At 40.5% G+C, this 20,260-nt stretch overlaps 1 protein-coding gene across 1 annotated transcript in view; it reads right to left on the reverse strand.

Moving 5' to 3' along the window:
• DNAH5 (dynein axonemal heavy chain 5) overlaps positions 1 to 20,260 on the reverse strand; it is a 178,452-nt gene that overhangs the window by 71,350 nt on the left and 86,842 nt on the right. Inside the window, 6 exon segments of the mRNA XM_032220460.1 lie at positions 4,573 to 4,796; positions 5,952 to 6,165; positions 9,356 to 9,478; positions 12,210 to 12,344; positions 13,493 to 13,635; positions 17,370 to 17,574. Of these exon segments, the coding sequence (XP_032076351.1) occupies positions 4,573 to 4,796; positions 5,952 to 6,165; positions 9,356 to 9,478; positions 12,210 to 12,344; positions 13,493 to 13,635; positions 17,370 to 17,574 (1,044 nt within the window).

Consider the following 20,260-nt stretch of genomic DNA (forward strand, 5'->3'; position numbering starts at 1 on the left):
CATTCAAAATAGATGCTTCTCATGCATATTTATTTTGAAGAGGGTGCTGCATGTGATTGTTTTGTTACTGAAAGAATGCTGCCCATGTTCATTATTCATTCATTATTAAATATGGGAAAGAACCTCGGCTACATTATTTAGGACAGTAAACGCCACATTTTAAAATGTTTTAAATATATATGTGATAGAGCCACAAGTCTTGCATCTAACCATCTTTTTGTATTTGCCTCTGTATGTGTATATTTTTTCAGTTAAGAGCTGGGGAAGGAAAAGAGGACAAGGGACTCCAGAATTTCTTTTTAATTGATTTCCATTTGTTTTCCCCTTTAAAAAGTATGTTTAGGTGATATATCCTAACTACCTGCTTTGAGGCTGAGCAAGGGCAATTCAGAATTAAGTTAGAAACGATATCCACGGCTCACTAATGATCTAGCAAGTGTCTTTATGCAGCATGTTAAGCATAGTCTTGTAGCTTGGTGAATTGTGCAAACCCAGCTCACTTCCTTAGTTTACAATTCAAGTTTCAAGTTTATTAGAATTTGTATGCCGCCCACTCCCATGGGGACTCTGGGCGGCTCACAACAGACAAGAAACAATTAGAATTTTAAAAAATAGAAATAAAAAATAAAAAATACAGTGTTAAAATTCACATCACCCATTCCATCTAAGCGGGGCTGGATATCAATCAACAGCCCCAGGCCTGCCGGAACAGCCAGGTCTTAACGGCTTTACGGAAGGCCGGGAGAGCGGTAAGGGTCCGGATCTCTACGGGTAGCTCATTCCACAGGGCCAGCGCAGCAACAGAGAAGGCCCTCCCCCGGGGAGTTGCCAGCCGGCATTGTCTGGTTGATGGCACCCGGAGGAGGCCCAACCTGTGTGATCTTGTTGGTCGTTGGGAGGTAAGTGGCAGGAGGCGGTCTCTCAGGTAGCCAAGGTGGCGCAGTGGTTAAATGCAGCACTGCAGGCTACTGCTAGATCAGCAGGTCAGCGGTTCAAATCTCACCGGCTCAGGGTTGACTCAGCCTTCCATCCTTCCGAGGTGGGTAAAATGAGGACCCAGATTGTTGGGGGCAATATGCTGACTCTCTGTAAACTGCTTAGAGAGGCCTGAAAGGCCTATGAAGCGGTATATAAGTCTACTGCTATTGCTATTGCTAGCCAGGTCCTAAACCATGAAGGGCTTTAAAAGTAACGACTAGCACCTTGAAGCACGTCCGGAGACCAATAGGAAGCCAGTGCAGCTCGCGGAGGATAGGTGTAATATCTAGATACACCCCATATCGCTCGCGCGGCTGCATTCTGGACCAGCCGTAGTCTTTGAACACTCTTCAGGGGCAGTAATTCAATGTACTGTATGAATCCATTAACTGAAGTTAATTCCAGAGTCAATGTAAACAGATGAGAACAGGGAACATGATCTTAGTGGTATAAAAATTCAACACATTCACCTTTCTTTCCTTTCGAAAATCACTTATAGATTGACTTTTGCAAAAAGAAAATGTTGACAGTGTGCTTCCTTACATTTCAATTTAGTTTTGTTGCTCTTCCCTGCTGTGGTGAACTTCCACAAACACCGGTGTGAATATCTAAAAGCAGACCACTGCTCAAGCTCCTCTCTGGCACTAAATGCAGTACAATTGCATTTGCTCTGTGCATCTCTAGTCTGAAATAAGGAAATAACTTCCCTAAAAGTGCTTGGCATACTTTCTATGTGTAAAAGCTTTCCACAGGTAGTCCTCGGTTAACAACAATTACTATGTCCATCAGAAATCTGAATATGCCACCTTTCAGCCTGAACCAAAATATGTGACTCTTCTTGCAGGTGAAGATGAGTCACAAAGGGGGGACTAAGGTGGCAGGCTGAACCGAAGTAGGCCTCAAGCCTGAACCAAAATAGAGTTTCATTATATTAAGCTTTAACTGTTCATATAGAAATTGCAAGGTTTGCTTTTATGACATGTGTGGTTAGACACGAGTTATTAGTCAGCGAGAAAGGAAGTCTGCATATGAAATATGCTGAAGTGAAGGATCTATTTTAGCCCATCTGCTTTCTTGGCCGTTAAGTTGTTTAGTTGACATATATTGTTAGTTCCTCAAAATACGAGCTATGCACGTCTGTTGGCTGACCCATGTATTACAACATCCTGTAGACATAATATCGCTGTAACTCAAGGGCAAATCTTGAGGGGTGTTTCCAAAACTAACAAATGGCTTTGGCTGGAAGTGATAAACTATATAAGGAAGTTCCTGAAGCTCACTTGGGGTTCAGGCCATTTATTCTTTGCTTTGAACCTGCGCAAATAAACTTTTCCTTCTCTAAAGAGCTGGCTTTTGTGTCTCGTCATTTCCTACAACACTTGGATAAGGATCTGTTAGAAAAACCCAGACTAAGGTAGAAGGCAAATAACAACAAAAATAATTTTAGAAGCAGGAAATAGCAATTGATTTCCAAACGTTGCCCCAAGTTACTATGAAATAATGAGATTGTACCTTTTTAAAAATATAATTTAGTCTGTGAACTAAAAAAAACCCATACATTAATAAAAGAACTAAGTAAATATATTAAATCAGCCTATGATACTAGTTTGCCCCATTTCCTTCCTAGAGAATAGTATTTAAACTTTCTGTCAATTGCTTTTTCATAGCTCATCTTAATTTACTTTCAATTCCATAAATATCTAGGCTTGGTCCAATAGTGATGAGATTCTGACTAATAATCTAATTTTCTGGTATCCCGACTTTTCACCAAGTATGGCTGGCATCTTCAGAGGCAAAGTGATCTATTCCACAGGCTGCGATCTGGAACTTCTATTTGTAAGCAAACTATTCTCTAATTGAACCAAGTCACTAGAATTCTAGAAAGCCAGTTCCGATTGGATCTCCCCAGGTGAATTTTTAATTGGTCTGATTTGAAGAAGTGCCAATAAAGCTAATCTTTAATGGTCTGTCTTTGAAACGTGCTATAGCTAGTCCTCAAATTATAACCGCAATTGGGTCCAGAATTTCCATTACTGAGTGATGTAGTCCCAATTACCACCATTAACCAAATCCCATGGTGTGGAGATGTTTGCTTTTCTCAGTAGCTGGCAAACCATGCTGAGAAATACAACTGTCAGCACAATGATCCTTCCTTAATAAGTATGAAGCCTGAGGGATGCAACTCAGCACAATGATCATTAATCTGATCCTTCCTTAATAAGTGTGGGACATGAGATTTGGCACATAGGCATATTACATCGCTTGCAACAGGAAACCATGAGCTGCTCATTAACTGTCCACATTGTTAACCATAGTTTGGACTTTGTCTAGCTAATCCAATCAGTACAAACGTCCTTTGATCAATGAATCAGTTTCTGCCACGTAAACTGTTTTATGACAATAAAAAGGGAGCTCTCACAAGCTGTTCGAGGGATGCCTTCCCATTAAGCTTCTTCCTGCCTGTGAGTCATTTCTTCATCACAACAACACCATGGTTGTTAGGCAGGCAAAGATGTGGTGTTGGGTTGAGAAGGGTACATGGGGGTTCAAGGGAATGCACGGTGACTGATAGTGCAGCACAAGTGCAGAGAGACTAGGGAAGGATGGATGGGTGATAGAGAGACTTATCCCAGTGACCTGCAATTTCCTTTGCAGGCTTCCCCTTTCGGGAGAAGCCAGCACCAAAGGCTGCAAATGGTGATCATGTGACTGTAAGATGCTGCAACTGGTCACAAGTGCGAATCAACTGACAATCTCCCAGATCGCAAGCACAAGACAACAGGAGTGCTGTGAAGGTCAGAACTCTGAGGATCGGTCATAGACACTATTTGTTCATCACCGTTGCATCTTTGAACAGTTGCTGAGCGAATGGTTGTAAGCCTCAGACTAATTGTACTACTTATTCATTCAGGTAAGACTGCTGAAGATTCTTTATAATGTTGATTAATTTAAGGCCTGTTCTATCTTGATGTGACGTAGAGCCAATCAGAAACGGGCTATCTTGAATTCTAATGACGTGGTGGTGCATCAGTGGTGGGATTCAGCCGGTTCGCACCTATTCGGGAGAACCAGTTGGTAACTTTCTAAGCAGTTCAGAGAACTGGTTGTTGGAAGAAATCTCCTTTTGGTTTTTCTCCACTTTACAGGGCTAATCCTATAAGGAAGGCAGGAAGGAAACATTCTGGTGTTGTTTCTAGCCTAATCTTTATTGCCCTGCTTACAGAAACTGCCTCTCCAGTTAACCCTTATTACCATTGTAACAACTAAGGCGAAGTGCCCATCAACCTGAGTGACATTGACTTGGCCATGCCCACATGATCACATGACCACCGAGCTCCGCCTACCTAGCCGGTCATTAGGACAGAGAACTGGTTGGTAAATTATTTGAATCCCACCACTGTGGTTCATGTATCTGCACTAATACATTTAGACAGTGTTTGCAATTAAAGTATAATAGTATTTACTACTTATGGGGCTATCTATAATTCTGTTCCTGTAGCTCTTACAGTATAATGTATATAATCAAATATAAAAATGCATCCAATATAAAAAAATGTGAATTTAATATATAAGAATGACATATGTATTACTTACATTGGAATCATTGATTACTTCTGAAATTGTATTAAGCATCCCTTGCCAGATCCTGGAAAGATCCCGGAGATTAAACACATAATGGAATTTGGCCGGAGTTGGCAACATTTTGATCTTGGTCATTTGCCACAACCGCCGGGTCAATGGGACCAACTTAGCAACTGTTGCTCTCACGTCTTCCAAAAAGCCTCTTTGGCTACAATAATGCCCTGTGCCAATCACACCTGGAGAATTCAAGTTAGACACTCTAAGAAATCCACCCATTTTCACATCTGACCTATACCGCTGTGAACAACATCATCCAATCACATTAAGTTTTGTTGACTGAGTACAGCGTAGAAACATTTTAAGTAAAATTAATAAATACAGAAGATATTTATTAATTAAAACAGCATATTATGATACCCAGTGAATAAATGCAGTTTTTAAAAAATGCCTGGAAAACGTAGCACACATGCCAACACTGAGGTTAGGCATGACATAGAGCCGTGATGACGAACCTATAGTTCACATGCCACAGTTGCCACACGGAGCCCTCTATGCGGGCATGCAAATCGTTGCACCAGCCCCACCGTGCATGCACACGCCTTCCAACAGCCAGCTAATTTTTGGGTGTTTGCCACACATCCATGGGGAGCAGGGGGCATGCGGAAGATGCATGCAAATGCATCAGGGTCATGCACAGGAGGTCACGTGCTTGCATGGGGGAAGCCCGGGGGTTGCAGCACCGCCCTGCGGCCCATTTTTTGTCCCAGGAGGCTGCAGGAGGGCCGGCTAGGCTCAAAACGGGGTGCGGAGGGCGGGGGTCACACGCACATTGTCAGGTGTCATGCGGGGGTGCGTGCATGTGCAGGGGGGTGGGCCACACACGGGAGATTGCACGCTTATTGCATTATGGGTGTGGGCATGTATGTGCATGCTGTTGTGGTTACCCATCACTGGCATAGAGGGATTAAAAGGGGGGAAAAACCCACTGAACTTCCTAATCAAATCTCAACCAATGTAAATTGTTAAAAATAGAATATCCCAGGAAATCTATTTTAATATACATTTCCCAAATCATGGCTCTCCCATATAAAGTCATTCCTTTAGTTTAACGGAGCTAATGTTTTTCGTTCACGCTTTTTACAGTTATGTTTCTGTGGTTTTTTTTTGGGGGGGGGGTTCTCTCTCTTTTGTTTTGAAAATAATGACAGACATTAGCAATGTAATACTAATGCTGCAATTCTAATGCATCTGCTCACACACAGTCGAAGGTATTATTTACATCTCCCCTCAAATGTTTCCCTTTCTTAGCTTTTCAAAGCAAAACAAACACACTAAGTGCTACCTAATGAGCAACAAGACTAAATAACCAGCCTGTTTTTTTTTTTTTTTACCAAAAATCTTGTCAATGGATGGGTTAGAAGGCAAGGTGCAATTAAACACAGAAAACTGTCTCTTCAGTCTCTGAGGGATGTCATTTCGTCCCCCACCAGGGTGTATCATGGCAGCCAAAAACTGGATGTCGACAATGTTGGTGAACTCTCCAGGCTTCTCCAAATTATAAAACCCATTTTGCTCCGTCAGTTGCCTAACAATCTCATTAGTGACCTGCAAGAAAGGTTTCATGATTAGAAACAACTCTTTTTGCAACGCAGCAGATTATATGCATAAAACAACAGAATGAATTTTAATGTCTCTTCTTTCTACCATAAACTTTGTAACTGATAATTCTATAGTTTTCCCAGTGAGTTCTTTAATCTCTATGTCTAGACCCAACTGGGCATTTCCTTTGTGTCTTCCATCCTTTAAGAAGAACAGGCTGATGTAACCATACCCCAGTTCCAACAGAGATATAACAGATGCAGCTCTTATCCTTTCTAATCCCGATTCGAAAGGTCCTGTAGAGAAATTAGAGGCAAGAACATCCAGTCCTGCTTTCACAAAGCCATTTTCAGTTTCATGTAACTCTCTCCTTTCCACTTGTAAAAATTATGAAGGAGCCCCAAAGAACATTTGTTTGTGTGGATTTATCATTTTCTACCAAATTAAAAATTAAAATCGATCTGTTTGTTGCCACTACCTCTTCTCGTGATTGGTTGTGATTTTAATATTGCATTGTTTTTCAGCATAGGCTGGGAAATAATTTTAATTTCACAGGCCCTTGAAAAGTTTTTGGGGGATCCTAGGACTATACTTTAAGAAACACTACACTAGATGAAGGGTAAAGTTGATGGATTTCCTGGTTTTTGACTAACCTCTCTACTGCTGAAACCAGTCAATCAGTCAGTCAGTCATTGGATTTGTATGCTACCTAATCTATTCCCACTCACAATGACTTACAACTATACCAGTGTTGGATTTCAAAAAATTTTTGAACCTACTCTGTGGGTGTGGCCTCCTTTGTGGGAGTGGCTTGCCGGCCATGTGTTCTCTCTCTCTCTCTCTCTCTCTCTCTCTCTTTCCTTCCTTTTATCTCTCTGTCCCTTTTTCCTTTCTTTCTTTCTTTCTTTCTTTCTTTCTTTCTTTCTTTCTTTCTTTCTTTTTTTCTCTTTCTCTTTCTATGTGTGTGTGTGTGTGTGTGTGTGTGTGTGTGTCAGAGGTGGGTTTCAAAAATTTCTGGAACCTCTTCTGTAGGTGTGGCCTGCTTTCCGGGACCACTGGTGGAACCTCTTCTAACCGGTTCAGTAGATTTGACGAACCGGTTCTACCGAACTGGTGCGAACTGGTAGGAACCCACCTCTGAACTATACCTTTGTTAAAGCATTCATTGTAAACTTCAGTAAATATAATTGATTGATTAATCCATTAGATACAAAACAAAATGATATAATTAAAATAATAATCCCACCCTTCTTTATTTTGTATATAGAAAAAGGCCTTCAACCACTAAAGGCTCTATGGAATAATGTGTTTTTTTTATTACCATCCTGAAGATCACCTTGGTTGGGGCTCAATTTGGAATAGTCAAAAGCTTTTCCTGAGATGAATATATTAGATGAATCAAGGAAGTTGAGTTATAAAACACTTTTTTCTATTTGGTTTTCACCTATTATAAAATACAATCCATTTTGACCAGACACTATATATCCATTTGGGTTTTAAAAGGAGTGCTGTTTAATGCAGCGCACATCCCGCTTGTACTATTCCTGGATAGCTCTACATCTTCATAAATATCTATCATTGCCCCCGTTATGCAACACAATGATCCTGCTGTAACAGTGAGGATTTGAGGGATGCAATTTCTCAATGGCATGATTTCCGTCTCATCAAATATTTTTTGGCTATCTCCATCTCTGTAGCTGGTAAAATGCTGTAATTCCACAATAGTTTCATATTAATCTTCTAAGATTGAACAGAAAGGTGATTTTGATGCGTACCCTCACATGTTTTTTTTTTATTTCAAATTTGCCACGTAAAACTTCAAAATGAGGAGGGGTAGTAACAGTAGGAGAGAAGGTAAGAAGGAGGAGAAGAGAGGAGAAGTAGGGGAGAGGGAGGGGAAGAAGAAAAGAGGAAGGAGAGGACAGAAGAAGAAGGCAGAGAAGGGAGGTTGGGAAGAAAGAAGGAGTAGGGTTTTTTGATTGATTGATTTGATTTATTTGGCTTGTATGCTGCCCTATTCCCAGAAGACTCAGGGCGGATAACAATAAAAAAGGGAAGGGGGTACACAAAATAGAAATAGAAAACAACAATTTAAAAATTCAACAACAGTCGTAACATCGGATGGGGCTGGATAACTCAGCAGCCCCAGGCCTGCCGGAACAGCCAGGTCTTAATTGCTTTGCGGAAGGCTGGAAGGGTAGTAAGGGTCCGGATCTTAACGGGGAGATCGTTCAATAGGGCCGGAGCAGCCACAGAGAAGGCCCTCCCTCAAAATTGTTGCAAAATAAGATGCATATACAGGGTGGCAAGAAAATTACCCCCAATTGTGCTTCTTTTATTCTTAAACTGACTGTGATAAATGCTAGAAGTCAACAGATAAATGTTAGTAGTACTTATAAGAATGTATATTTCTGAATGTATATGGAAATAAAAATAAAACTTTTTACAGGAAAAAAAACTTCAAAATGAAGAAAGGATAAGAGCAGGGGACTGGCTGGGTATCTATTTATGCTCTTCATTATTGGTCAGATAGAGGCAATGCTGATTAGTTATAAAAAGATGCAGTCAAGCGTGAATCTTTCTGAAATTATTCTGAGGGTTTGCAAGTGAAGGATAGGTGTAGACGTACTGAATAACCATGCCTATAAAAGCGTGACCTGACAAATGCGCGCTAGACAAATGCGCGCCGACAAAACCGCACCGACAAAACCACGATGTCAAAATCACGTCCACAAAACCGTGCCGACAAAAGCGCGATTATGGTTAGGGTTATAATGTTGTTTTCGCGTCCCACTATGTTGTTTGTTGATGGCACGCTTTTGTCAGTGTGCATTTGTCGGCGCGCTTTTGTGGGCGTGATTTTGATGTCGCGGTTTTGTCGGCGCGCTTTTGTCTAGCGTGCATTTGTCGGTGAACCCTATAAAAGCCCATGAGTAGGTAGTCTATTATCCCAAAGCTAGAAACACAAGTCCCAGTGAAAAACTTTGTGATTCCTCTTAAGTCTTAGCAGACTACCCAAATTAATCCGAGACATTTGTCATTCAGAATAAAATCAGAAATTATCCTCTGACCTATAAGGAATTATTTAATTGTTCTCCAATATTAACAAATCCAAGCAAAATGGTAATCTTGATCTTCTAAACTACTTCTCAAAGTCAAAATGTTTCATTGTAAAGAATTGATGCAAGTATCTAACCTGATCTCCCCATTCATTGATTACAGGCATATTCACATCATCTATGAAAACTGTCATTTTCTTTCCTGCTGGAGGACCGTATGTTGTGCCCATGCGCTTGTCCACATAGCTTTCTATTGTGCGCTGCAAGAAACACATGAGTTTATAAATAACTTACTCTAGGCATCTTTTCATAATCGCTAACAGAAAGGTTGTGTGTCCTGCAAACTGTTTGCTTGGAGCTAAAGAACTTCAAGCGACTATAAGAAGAAATGCAATATACAGTTAAAAATCCTTAAGTCAGTAAGTCCTTCTGTATTAAGACTCCAATAAAAAATAAAATATTTTTGGCCAATTCAGATATTAAAAGTCATTCCTGTTTCAAAGGGTTGAACAGAACAATCCCATATTCCAAAAGTGAGGGGAACGAGCCATTAGCTGCTCTGAAAGAAGGAAAGAGGTTTAAGGTTTATTAGCATTTGTATGCCGCCCACTCTTGAGAGACTCTGGGCAGCTCACAGATAAAACAGGGGACATATATAAAAAGTTAAAATAAAAACAAACATTAAAATTACACAGCACGCATACAACTTAGAGTGGGGCTGGATAAATCAACAGCCCCAGGTTTGCCGGAACAGCCAGGTCTTAAGAGCTTTACGGAAGGCCGGAAGAGTAGTAAGGGTCCGGATCTCTACGGGGAGATCGTTCCATAGGGCCGGAGCAGCTACAGAGAAAGCCCTGCCCCGGGGAGCGGCCAACCAACATTGACCGGCCGATGGCACCCGGAGGAGGCCCAACCTGTGTGATCTTATTGGTCTCTGGGAGGTAAATGGCAGGAGGCGGTCTCTCAGGTAGCCAGACACAACACAAAATCTTTTCTGCCAGAAAAAATTGTAGTGATAAATGATTATCAAGTGGCACACAAACATCAAGGAATATTAACTTATACTACATACTGTTCTCTTCTGGTGACTTTGGCAGAATGGTTATTGGGGTCAAGATATTTGCTTAGAAAACAAATCATCCCATTTAAGTCAATATGAAAAACATCTTGCAAAGGTCTATCCTATTCCATCCCAGGCATGATAGTGCTACCTTCGTGTATTATATCACTGCCCGAATGCTCAGTCAACATATCTAAGGCAGAATTAGTGGAATTAAAATATAGAACTGCACTCTCAGGCTGCAATCCCAAAATTAGAGAGCCGAGGTGGCGCAGTGGTTAGGGTGCAGTACTGCAGGCCACTTCAGCTGACTGTGATCTGCAGTTCAGCGGTTCAAATCTCACCGGCGCAAGGTCGACTCAGCCTTCCATCCTTCCGAGGTGGGTGAAATGAGGACCCAGACTGTGGGGGCAAGTTGCTGACTCAATTTGCTAAAAAAATCTGTAAAACCGCTTAGAGAGGTCTGAAAGCCCTATGAAGCGGTATATAAGTCTAATAAATAAATAAATAAATAAATAAATAAATAAATAAATAAATAAATAATTTGGGAGATATCTATTCCAACTCAATTCAATTCTATTTTACAATAGACATACGGGTAGCCCTCAACTTACTAAAGTCCATTTAGTGACCATTCAAAGTTACAACAACATTGAAAAAAAGTGACTTATGACTATTTTTCATATTTACGACCTTTGTAGCATCCCCATAATCATATGATCAAAATTCAGTTGCTTGGCAACTGTTTCATATGTTGCGGTGTCCCAAGGACATATGATCACCTGTTGAAACCTTTTGACAAAGCCAAATCAATGGGGAAGCTGGATTCACTTAACAACCGTGTTACTTGGTTATCAACTGCAGTGATTCACTTAACAACTATGGCAAGAAAGGCCATAGAGTGGGGCAAAACTCATTTAACAAATGTCTCAGTTAACAACAGAAAATTTGGGCCCAATTGGGGTCATAAGTCAAAGTCTATATTTGTACATATAATTGTATTGCATGTGTATTTTTGGAGACAAAAGTATAAATAAAAATATAATTTTTTGAAATTATGGATTTGGCCAAGGTATGACTTCTCAAAGGCATCTATCTATTCTGAATATCTTTTATATAATGCACTTTTTTATTTATTGCTCATATGATTTAAGAAGGTGAACGAGATTTTGTTTTGTTAAATGTAACAATAAAGCTATAAGTTACCTGAGAAAATTAAACCCAGGTACAAGGCTCAAAATATAGACATTAGATTAAATTTAGAATATGAACAAGAAAGGAATGGATTCTCCAAAAAATGACCAATTTATTATCAAAAGAACCACCGGAAATAGCAAACCGTGAACATTTGAATCTCTACTACTTATTCAAATATTGAAATTGAAATTTAATGAATTTATATTCCGTCCAATCCCAAAGGATTCCGGGCGACTTACAGGATACAATTCTTAAAAAAATAAAAATAAAAAAAAAATAGAAAAGAAGAAACAAATTTAAAAGAAACACATCATGCACTCAATGTAGGCAGGGCTGGACCTCATTCATGAGGTCAACAGCCCCAGGCCTGCCGGAATAGCCAGGTTTTAGTGGCCTTTCGGAAGGCCGAGAGAGTGGGAAGGGTCCGGATCTCTGGGGGTAGATCGTTCCATAGGATCGGAGCAGCTACAGAGAAGGCCCTCCCCCGAAGAGTCGCCAGCTGGCATTGTCCAGTCGACGGCACTCGGAGAAGGCCCATCCTGTGAGATCTTATCGGCCGTTGGGAGGTATGTGGCAGGAGACGGTCTCGCAGATATCCGGGTCCTAGCCATGTAGGGCTTTAAAGGTGATATTTTTGATTGATTTTTATTCTGGTATATTTTCAATGAGTTACAAAGTTACCTCTGTTTCTGTAGGAAAGAAATATATATACATATATATGCGCTAAGTTTCACCTGAAACATGAAAGGAGTGGTTGCTGATGAAAAGTTAAGGCTCTTAGTCATGTGATTTTCAGGATTATATTTTGACATGTATCCTTTGATGATGACAGTCTTAGCAGTCCCTTGTTCACCAATTAGCAGAACAGCCTGAAGATGAAAAGAGAATTCAAATGATTGTAGGGATATGAGAGTAAAGGCTCAGATCTCAAAACTGTTTCAAATAATGAAGAAATAGATCAGTTTTTGCAGCAAGGTGTATCCACAATCAAAGTAAAATTAGTTCCACCGACAATATTAATATTGTAACACCAAAATAGGGTTTGTGACATTAATAAACAAACAATTTGTTACTTTCTTCATGAAGGATAGAATATTTACAGATTCTTACTGGTAGAACTGTTTTAATCTTGAAGTGAAGCAAGACCATCAGGACAGTCTCGGCTAAACTTTAAAAAATTAAAGACAAATAATGCAAGCATCCTAAAAGTTGAAAGATGGAATAGAGTGAACTTCAAATGGGCAAATAGAATAATTCAGCAAAACTGCATTGAATGTGAACATTCAAATTGGTATTGAGCTTCAAAGATTTCTTTGTGGCTGTAGACATTTGATCATAAGGACAATTAACAGTCTAATAGCAATTCCAGAAGCATTTTAAAATGAAGTCACTGTCTCATTAAAGCACTGCTAACAGGGCCGGATTTTCCTATAGGCTAACTAGGCTTCAGCCCAGGGCCTCAAGATCAAGAGGGGCCTACATTCAAATTGTTAGCAAAATTAAAATTACACTATTCTAAAAACAGTGAACACTAAAACACTGAACTGAAAATAAGGAGAAATTCTACGCATATGACTAATAAACAAACATAAAAATGTATTGGTTAAGATTGTTCCAGCGCCATGGCAGTTGGGGAGCCCGCCCACGTTCCCGGCACCGGCGGTCGGGTGAGAGGCGCGGCTGCTCCCAGTAGCCGCCCCGTTGACGTGGAGCCCACCAGCGGCCAGACAGGTGAGGGCGAGGGGGCCGAGCCAGGCAGCTGAGCGCAGCAGGGGAGGCGGCTGGCCTCGCTGCCTTTGCCGCAGAGCAGAGCCGCCCTCCGTCGGGAGGCCAGCTATATATATTGATATATATTGATATAGATCACAGTAATGATGTATTTTATTGTCTCTCATGTAATTTACAAACTTAAAAATGGGAGGTGAAAGGGCCTCATAAGTGGAATAGCCTAGGGCCTCTTTTCATCTAAATCCGGCCCTGACTGCTAACATCTCAGTATGGAACAGGAGAGTATTACCTTGCCTTGTTTTGCAATTGTATGAATAAGGAAATCAGTTCTCACGTTGTCAACATTTGGAACCAAAATAGACCCATATTCCGGAGTACTGTTAGTAGGATACACATATTCTTCAACACGAGTATTCCAGTGCATCCAATTACCTAGCCAGGAAAAGAAAAAAAACTAGAAATTTGACAGCAATCTATCTGAACTTTAAGTTAAAGTAAGGGTCTTATTGTAATTTTATGTCTTATTAGTTGTTCAAAATCAGAGGTGGGTTCCTGCCAGTTCACACCTATTCGGTAGAACCGGTTCATCAAATCTACCAAACCGGTTAGAAGAGGTTCCACCAGTGGACCCGGAAAGCAGGCCACACCTACAGAAGAGGTTCCAAAAAGTTTTGAAACCCACCACTGGTCCTTGGATATGATTATTCTACACTATCATGCTCATATTTATAAAATTCAGTGCCTCTGTGAAAGGTAAGGATGGCTACTGCGTTTGTGGTGCAATCAGAACATTGCGTGTGTTGAAGTTGTTTTAACGCAAACCAAAGATGCCTTTTAAAAAACAAGTTTACATCCTATTCTTATGCATGCCGGTGCTGTGTGTGAGGTAATTTAAGGTGGTTCTGACAAGTGTCGTCGGCATCTTCATATCCGGTCACATGGGCGGCAAGCCACTCCCATCCGGTCACATGGGCAGCAAGCCACTCCCACAAAGGAGGCCACACCCACAGAGTAGATTCAAACAATTTTTGAAACCCATCACTGTTCAAAATGTAACCATTGGAATGGGAACCAATGGAAATGCAACAAAGTTAAAGCACCAACTTTGTCCATAATAAACCCTAGCAAAATGGTTGAACTGGATAATTATGGAACAAATAACATAACCAAGTATAAAGTAAACAAAAGAAAAGAAAATAATTGTACAAAGTATAAATAGAATTTTCTCCAACCTGTCTGCCATTTAATTAATGTACTATATCTATATTTAATTAGCACGTAAGAAGACATTTAGGAATTCGCTTGATAGAACTCTTGAACATTTTCTTCATTTAAATCAATGTAAGTATGGAAGAAAAACCTAGCACCAGTTTAGTTCATTTAAAAAAAATAGCCAATGTAAAGTAGAGGCGAAGAAAAGGCATGGCGCAGGTTGGCAGAATTCCCACATTTCAGGTTTAGAAAAAGGTACTCCAAATAACCGATTGTTTATATCTTGTCAGTGACGTGCAGTGAGGTTTATGGCTGGTGAGGCAGCAATTTGTTTAGACTTGTGGACTTCAACTCCCAGAATTCCACAGCCAGGCATGCTTAGTTCCAATTTAAAGCGACAGCATTTGTTTTTCTCCTTTGCTAAATAAGTTTCGTTCTTTCTTTTTCTTCTCCCTTCCCCTCCTTCCTCCCTCTCTCCCTCCCTCTCTCCTCTCTCAAACACACACACACACACACACACACACACACACACACAAAGTTGCACCAGGAGGATGAAGTTTGAATTCCTCCCCCTCCCTCCGACCCACACGTGCCTTTTCCAGCTGTTTCAGAGAGGATTTCAACTCTGCTCTTGCCTGTCGTCATGAAAAGAAAAAAAAATGTAAAAGGAAAAAGGCAAGAACTGAGGTCAGGCTGAGCTAGTTGCTGCCAGAGTCACTGTGAATGACTCTGCTTAACTGTTTAAAAAAGCCTCTAAAAAAGCACCCTCTACAGGAGGAGGCAGGAGAACGACGTGCCTCACCTACGTCAGGAATTTTTCGGCTTTTAACCCTTGCTTAACTCTGCTCGAGTGATCATAAAAAGTCAAGACTAGATGAGGCACGTCGTTCTCCTGCCGCCTCCTGTAGAGGGTGCTTTTTTAGAGGCTTTTTTAAACAGTTAAGCACTAAGCAGAGTCATCCATGGTGACTCTGGGAGCAACTAGCTCAGCCTGACCTCAGCTCTTGCCTTTTTCCTTTTACATTTTTTTTTCTTTTCATGATGACAGTGGTGAGGCTCTGCCTCCCCTGCCTGCACGTCCCTGCATCTTGTAGCACATGTTGCACAGTGTATTCATTTGCCTCTCTGCCAAAGCAACATTTAATGAACGTTGCTTATTAAATCTGGTCTTTCCTATCACAGCTGATTGCAGTGGCAGCACATTTTTGCCACTTTAGCGTCTATTTAAATAATTCCTTTCTCTCTCGTGTAAAACAAATCAAAACAGCAGTCCTTGACCCCTTATGACTCACAGAAAACAGCAACTCTATTTATATGTTTGCTGGACACTCGTCTTTGTCCCAATCAGAAGCAGCAGGACAAAGCAATAGGAAGGCCTATTCATTCTTTCTTTATTACTTTCTGAGAAGTTATTACTGCCATCACTGTCAGAATCCTGGATTTCTGGATATATATATATATTTCCCACCAAGCCAGTAAAGTTCAGCTGTAGAAACTGAGTTTATTAAAAACAAAAGCCCCTAGGAAATATAGCCTTGTTGTTTACCCAACAGTAGGTCAAAGATGCTTTGTATCTCAGCAATTTAGAACGAACTTAGCAAAACATAGGGCAAATGAAATAGAACTTAAAATGATTGACGCTGGCTTATGTGGAATTGCATAAGCTTTACATATAGAGAGGAAGAGGGAGGCATTCACATTAACTTCCCCACAATCTCAGTCAACAGTCATCAGGTCTCAGCACAGAGGACTATTAATACTGGACAGTTGGAGTGCTAGAGTGTGTTGACTTTCTCCTTGTACCATAGTTTTGGATGTCATGTGTGTCTTCTACAGTGGTGGGTTTCAAAAATTGTTGGAACCTACTCTGTGGGTGTGGCCTCCTTTGTGGGAGTGGCTTGCCAGATGGGAGTGGCTTTCCGCCCATGTGACCGGATATGAAATTATGAATTAGTACTTAGGTTCGGTCCAAGTAGCTATTCAGAAACTCTGGCATTGAAGCATGCAAGTCTTAAAGCTGTCAAGTTACAAGATCCTTGCACCCCTAACCCTTTAGAAAAAAAACTAGGGGTCTTCAAACCTGACAGCTTTAAGACTTGTGGACTTCAACTCCCAGAATTCCTCCTCCAGTCACGTTGGCTCAGGAACTCTGGCAATGAAGCATGCAAATCTTAAAGCTGTCAAGTTACAAGATCCTTGCACCCCTAACCCTTTAGCAGTGGTGGGTTTCAAAAAATTTTGGAACCTCTTCTGTAGGTGTGGCCTGCTTTCCGGGTCCTCTGGTGGAACCTCTTCTAACCGGTTCGATAGATTTGACGAACCGGTTCTACCGAATAGATGCGAACTGGTACGAACCCACCTCTGGTCTTCTATCAACAGAAGGTTATGAAGAGGATAGGAAACAGCAATTACGTAATCTCTACTGCTCCTTTCATAAGTTTCTGTACATTTGGAGCAGTGGTGGGATTCAAACATTTTTACTACCGGTTCTGTGGGTATGGCTTGGTGGGCATGGTATGGTGTGCCTTGGTGGGCATGGCAGGGGAAAGATACTGTAAAATCTCCATTCCCTCCCCCCACTCCAGGGGAAGGATACTGCAAAATCCCCATTCCCTCCCAATCAGCTGGGACTTGGGAGGCAGAGAATAGATGGGGGTGGGGCCAGCCAGAGCTGGTATTTATCGGTTCTCCGAACTACTCAAAATTCCCGCTACCGGTTCTCTAGAACTGGTCAGAATCTGCTGAATCCCACCTCTGGTTTGGAGTAACTGAAGGTTATAGAAGTATACAGTAGATGTTTTAAATGCTGAAGCTTCTCTACTTTAAGAAATGAAATCATTATTGAATAAACTGTAGTGGAAGATCTCAAATTATGAGGTGTGATCTAGCTGCATTATATAATCTAGACCTTTTTTTGACAATAAGCCATAGCAACCTTTTGAGAGTTCACAAACCATCATTGGTAACATAGTAATCGAACATCGTGTCTTCACTTCCTTCTGGAATATTAGGAAGATCAAGGTTGATAGTTTCATGACTACGAAGCCAGTGCTCCAACTTCCAACGGTCTTCCAATTCCAGCAATGCCCCAACACTCCACATCAGGGAGAATATGTACAATCTTTCCAGGTATTCTGCAGTGATTTCCACCCCTTGGTCCTAAGTAAAGAAACACGAGGATTTCAATCACTGAGTTATTCTGAATTCAGAAACATTTAGAAAACATACTTTTTCAAGGATTGGACAGTTGGTATATTTTTTTTAAGTAGCAGATAACATTCAGTGAAGAGAAGACAAGACTGAACCACAATACACCATAATATGAATGCCGTTGTCAAGATTCAACATGTAAGATACAGTAGATATCAGAAGCTTAAAAAATACATTAATAACATCTGCTTGTGTAGAGGCAATATGTTATTCGTATTTTGTAACTTAAGAGCATAATGTATATCAATTGATTCAGCCAATGTAAGATGAGGCTAATTTTAAGTTTTATTAGCTTTTTTTTTTCTTTTAAAATTCAATTGTACGGGGAAATCTTTAATTGCAAAATAAAAACTTTAAAGTGAAACTTTCTTTGGATTTTACACATTAATACCATGCCTTTTTGCCACCACTTTAATCTCAAACATCTTTCTAGAAAAGCTTTATTGCTGGGGGAAAAAAACAGATTACATGGTTAATGATTTATAGCTTCACATGAGATCAGGCACTAGAAAAGAATGCATAAAATGTAATATTTCTGATGGACAACAAATAAGAAATTGTTTGGTAGAAGAAGTAATAGGATGAGGTGCATCAAATAGGAGAAGCAGTACAGCTGTATCATAGTCTAAAGGCACCTTTTCTGAAAGTTCCAACCAGGAATTGCTATATTATGGTCTCCTTGCAATAAGGACATCATTAATTTTTGTAAACTGTAAATGCTATTATATTTCAGAGAGTTTTATCTGCCAACCATGGTAAGAAAGAACCATGATAAAACAAGATCCATTAACAGCAAGATCAAAGCTGATCAAGTTCTTTTATTGGATCTGTGTTTTACTGAAATTTTGAAAATCAACTTAAATATTTTGTGTTTTATGCTATGCAGGATGCAGTGGTGGGTTGCCAATTTTTTTACTACCAATTCAGGCACATGCTCACGCGCATGTGTAGAAGCGTCTAGGCAGGTGGGCGGAGCCTCCCTCCGCTGCTACTAGCAGTTTGCCTGATCCAGGCCGAACCTGGAGCAACCCACCTCTGGCAGGATGTCAGAAAATATTTTTGCAATGTATTTTGATCAATCACACTGTCATAACTGATCACAATTATTTCAGGGGCCTGAAAACAGTACAAGCTGTCACAGTTCATAGCAATAGCAATAGCAATAGCAGTAGACTTATATACCGCTTCATAGGCCTTTCAGGCCTCTCTAAGCGGTTTACAGAGAGTCAGCATATTGCCCCCAACAATCTGGGTCCTCATTTTACCCACCTCGGAAGGATGGAAGGCTGAGTCAACCCTGAGCCGGTGAGATTTGAACCGCTGACCTGCTGATCTAGCAGTAGCCTGCAGTGCTGCATTTAACCACTGCGCCACCTTGGCTCTTTATTCTCTTATTCTCAGTTTGGGAACTGTTATTTCTAATACCATCTTAAAAACTACAAAAATTCATTATATGAGATAATTTTATGGGTTTGGAACAATAGTATGTAAAGGCAAGCAATTATCTACAATTAGCTCCGCAAAACTTTCACCTTCGGACTTTCTTTTTAATAAGGAGATGCTGTAGTTGTAGTCTTGAAATAAAAATACCAAGTCATAGACTTAAATGAATTTACAATTACTTTCAACATCAATGTTCTTGGAAGATATTCCAATAATGTAATTATGCATGCAGTAATTCTTAAGTTACTCTTACAGTCCATGAAACTATTCCACAAGAGCATACTGTATGCTCATTGTTCTGGAGAAAAACATAGATTTCAGACTTTTTCATAGAACTATGTGCTAATGGAATGCAGCAATAAATCATCATAATCATGAGCCCAATGACAGGCTTTAGGCTGATGAGAGCAAAGATAATTGATGAATGAAGTGTCATGAATTCCATCAGGCATTAGCACTGTATTAGCAAGATAAGGATATTTCACCTGATAACTTATGATTTTGTAGATGCCTGCATCACTATGATTTCATGCTGAACAGAAGCATTTGCTGCCATAACAGAGGTGGGTTCCTACCAGTTCGCACCTATTCGGTAGAACCGGTTCATCAAATCTACCGGACCAGTTAGAAGAGGTTCCACCAGTGGACCCGGAAAGCAGGCCACACCTACAGAAGAGGTTCCAAAAAATTTTGAAACCCACCACTGCTAAAGGGTTAGGGGTGCAAGGATCTTGTAACTTGACAGCTTTAAGACTTGCATGCTTCAATGCCAGAGTTCCTGAGCCAACATGACTGGAGGAGGAATTCTGGGAGTTGAAGTCCACAAGTCTTAAAGCTGTCAGGTTTGAAGACCCCTAGCTTTTTTTCCTAAAGGGTTAGGGGTGCAAGGATCTTGTAACTTGACAGCTTTAAGACTTGCATGCTTCAATGCCAGAGTTTCTGAATAGCTACTTGGACCGACCTAAATACTAATTCATAATTTCATATTTCAGTTTTCAGTTTCAGTTTTCACTTTATTTGTATGCCGCCCTTTTCCCTGGGGGGACTCAGGGCGGCTCACAGTTCAAAGGGGGGGGGAAGGACAAACAATTTACAACATAAAGACACTACATCATTTAAGAACACAACAGTCATACAATTTGAGTAGGGGTTAGAGTCTTTAACCCCAGGCCAGCCGGGACAGCCAGATTTT

The sequence above is a fragment of the Thamnophis elegans genome, chromosome 6, assembly GCF_009769535.1.
Source record: "Thamnophis elegans isolate rThaEle1 chromosome 6, rThaEle1.pri, whole genome shotgun sequence".
NCBI classification, from domain to species: Eukaryota; Metazoa; Chordata; class Lepidosauria; order Squamata; family Colubridae; genus Thamnophis; species Thamnophis elegans.